The sequence below is a fragment of the Cyprinodon variegatus genome, unplaced genomic scaffold (genome assembly GCF_000732505.1).
Source record: "Cyprinodon variegatus isolate N-32 unplaced genomic scaffold, C_variegatus-1.0 Scaffold604, whole genome shotgun sequence".
NCBI lineage: Eukaryota > Metazoa > Chordata > Actinopteri > Cyprinodontiformes > Cyprinodontidae > Cyprinodon > Cyprinodon variegatus.
The window spans coordinates 189,848-192,922 of record NW_015151057.1 but is presented as its reverse complement, the minus strand read 5'-3'; the positions used below and the strand labels follow the sequence as shown (position 1 = coordinate 192,922).

General features: G+C 35.3%; 1 protein-coding gene across 1 annotated transcript in view; it reads left to right on the top strand.

Annotated features, from left to right (window-relative positions):
* LOC107096173 (sentrin-specific protease 2-like) overlaps nucleotides 1-3,075 on the top strand; it is an 11,489-nt gene that overhangs the window by 8,064 nt on the left and 350 nt on the right. The window contains exons 9-17 of the mRNA XM_015392709.1: nucleotides 158-206; nucleotides 295-367; nucleotides 448-603; nucleotides 685-816; nucleotides 923-1,150; nucleotides 2,390-2,469; nucleotides 2,580-2,658; nucleotides 2,745-2,840; nucleotides 3,016-3,071. Of these exons, the coding sequence (XP_015248195.1) occupies nucleotides 158-206; nucleotides 295-367; nucleotides 448-603; nucleotides 685-816; nucleotides 923-1,150; nucleotides 2,390-2,469; nucleotides 2,580-2,658; nucleotides 2,745-2,840; nucleotides 3,016-3,071 (949 nt within the window). The remainder of the gene's footprint in view (nucleotides 1-157; nucleotides 207-294; nucleotides 368-447; nucleotides 604-684; nucleotides 817-922; nucleotides 1,151-2,389; nucleotides 2,470-2,579; nucleotides 2,659-2,744; nucleotides 2,841-3,015; nucleotides 3,072-3,075) is intronic.

The window sequence follows — 3,075 nt, the reverse complement described above, 5'->3', positions numbered from 1 at the left end:
GTTATGGAACACATTAATTAACTGAAAAATGTTGCATAGTGTGCCTTTAATAAGGTGATGCAGCATTGTGTTTTTAAGACTTTCTGAAAGGTTAATGGTAACACTTATTAATACTTTATAAGTAGGTTTCTAAGTAATGGTCTTCTCCTCTTCACAGCTGCACCAAATGTTTTTACATACAGAAATACTACTACATCTAAAGACAGGTTGGGTTAAAAGTGATTTAAATATATTTTTGATAAGTTAATATCTTTTTATTAATATCTTATTAATCTGTATGTCATGCATCTTCAGGTGGGGAGGGCTAACTTTTAATAAGTTATACAGTGAACCCCTTGAGCAAAAACAGCCTGTTAAATACTCAAAGGTAGGAATTTCTTAATGCTATTATTCTTTGAAAAAGCCTCCATTAAGTCAGTGGAGTAAAGTTCACTTGCGTTGTTGCAGGAAAAAGATGCAGCAGAGGTGGACCTTTCTGCCGAAGTCGCTTCTCGCCTTAATCTAGCTGACAAAGATGCTTCTGCACTCGGCATCAGTGAAGCGCCACCTGCCTACGCCTTTCACATGTGGCACAGTGATGAGGACATCCCCAGGCTGACCAGAGTGAGATTTGGTGTTTAAATGTGACGTTTCTCTGCATGGTTGCATCCTGTCGTCTTCATGACGTACTTCTCGGTCTCATAGGAAATGGCCATGGAGGTTAATGAGGCTTTGGCTCAAAGAGATCCTAACCTTGTTTTAAGTGCAGCTTTCAAACTTCGCATCACGCAGCGAGACCTGTCAACTCTACTGGAAGGTGGATGGCTCAATGATGAGGTGCCTGTATGATCAACACAAACCATCACTAATTCAATGATACGGTTGAGTTGATGAAATAAAAAAAACAAAAAAAAAACAAATTTTGTGGCAATATTTTTTCAAGGTAATGAACTTCTACCTCTCCCTCGTCATGGAACGATGTTCTGGAGGAAGTGGGAGAATCAAGGTCTACACTTTCAGCACCTTCTTTTACCCGAAGCTGCGAGGCGGTGGAGCAGGAGGACTGCCAGGAGGATATGTAGCTGTGAAGCGCTGGACCAAAGCTGTTGACCTCTTCATGTTTGACCTCATCCTTGTTCCACTGCATCTCGGTGTCCACTGGGCGTTAGCTGTGAGTCGGGCTCTTAACATTACTGTTAGGTTTAAGAACTCGTTTTTTTTTTTGTTTGTTTTTTTGTTATTACCTTTTATTTCAATATTTTAAGAATAGAAGAATAGAATTCAACTTTTATTATAATTACACCGTCACAAGTACAAAGCAATGAAATTCATTCTCTGCATTTAACCCATCCCCTTGGGAAGCAGTGGGCTGCCATTGTGCAGCACCCGGGGGGCAGTGTGGGGTCAAGGGTCTTGCTCAGGGACCCGGAGTGGCAGTCTGTGGGAGTGGGGCTTGAACTCGGAAAACAGTTTGTAAAACAACATTATGCTAATAGTCACTTTACAAAATGAAAAATATGAAAAATGGAAACAAGAATGTATAAAATTCCATGAGTGAACAAGGAGCAGCAAGAAATAGCATCTTAAATTAACAACAGCTCTCAAGTTTCAGTGGAACAGAATTAAGTTTGATCGCTTTTCCTAATTTATATATTTATGAAACAAAGGGGGAAAAAATAAGCTACTATGTTTTTTTTTTGTTTTTTTTTCAATAATGATCGTTTCCAGTAGAGGATACCTTAAATTAAAATGGAAAACGATTAATTTAATATCAAATTTAACAATGATTCTACTTTTATTTAAATGTATTATCAACTAGAAATTTTGATTTGGCAGATATAATGCATATTTGCCTAAATGTAGTTTGTATATTTTAGATTTTGAAAATAACTTTTTTTACTCCTATTACTGTGGTTTAAGCTAATGCAAAATTTTTTTTCTTTTTTGTGTTTTCATACTACAGAAAAATGTTCAAGATTACAAAATAAAATGATGTAGTCTTATTCAAAGTTGAATAAAGTAAACTTTTTATCCTTTGTGTTCTTTGTAAACATTTTTATGAATTTTATGGTTTAAACTGTTCCTTCATATTTTAAGTTAAATTCTCCACTTAGTTTAAAAATTATCAATTAATAAACCCCTTATTAAGTTAACTTTCATTGTCAACGATATTTCTGCCATATTGTTTAAGCCCAAGTGAAAACATATTAATAATCTGGATAAAAGAAACTTTGTTTTCTTCACAAACGTGATCAATGTATATATTATAAAGGGATTGTGTTCCAAACATTAGAACCTGTGCATCTCTGCATTTAATGTTCTTGCATTCTGTTATTTTGTTTAGCTTCATTAAACTTTTTAAACTTTAGATTTACCATTTGTTCCTATAAAAGTATTCTTTTTCTCTTAGGTGATAGATTTCAAGTCAAGAACTGTAAAATCATACGACTCAATGGGTCAGAGACACGATGACATCTGCAATCTTTTACTGTAAGTCTGTAATCTCTCTCATTAGATCCTGTATTGATGAAAATCCAGGATGAATGATTTTCTTTTAATTATACTGAGCTAAAAATGATCCAGCTCTACTTTTCCTCCAGACTTTACCTTACAGAAGAGCACAAAGCAAAGAAAGGAAGGGAACTTGACCGTGCCAAATGGACTGTTGGAAGCCTGAAGGTTGGTGTACATTAAACATGCTTTTTACATAATTTTTTTAATTGTATCCGCATGTAAGAGATTGATGCATCATTCTGCAAAAACAGGATATTCCTCAGCAGAAAAATGGGAGCGACTGCGGTGTTTTTGCCTGTAAATATGCAGACTATATTGCAAAGGGAAAGCCCCTCACTTTTAAACAGGTAAGTGCAAATATCTATATAATTCCACCACTTATGGTTTAACTTGTAAACGAGATGTTTGCACAAAAGCATTTGTATTCTACTGCTTTCTACTTCTTTTACACCTTTAACGTTTTCTTTACAGTGTGTTATACTAGGCAACTTGTTGTTCTAATTTAATTATCTTTGTTTTTAGTGCCACATGCCTCTCTTCAGGAAGTTAATGATGTGGGAAATCCTCAATCAGAAGCTGCTA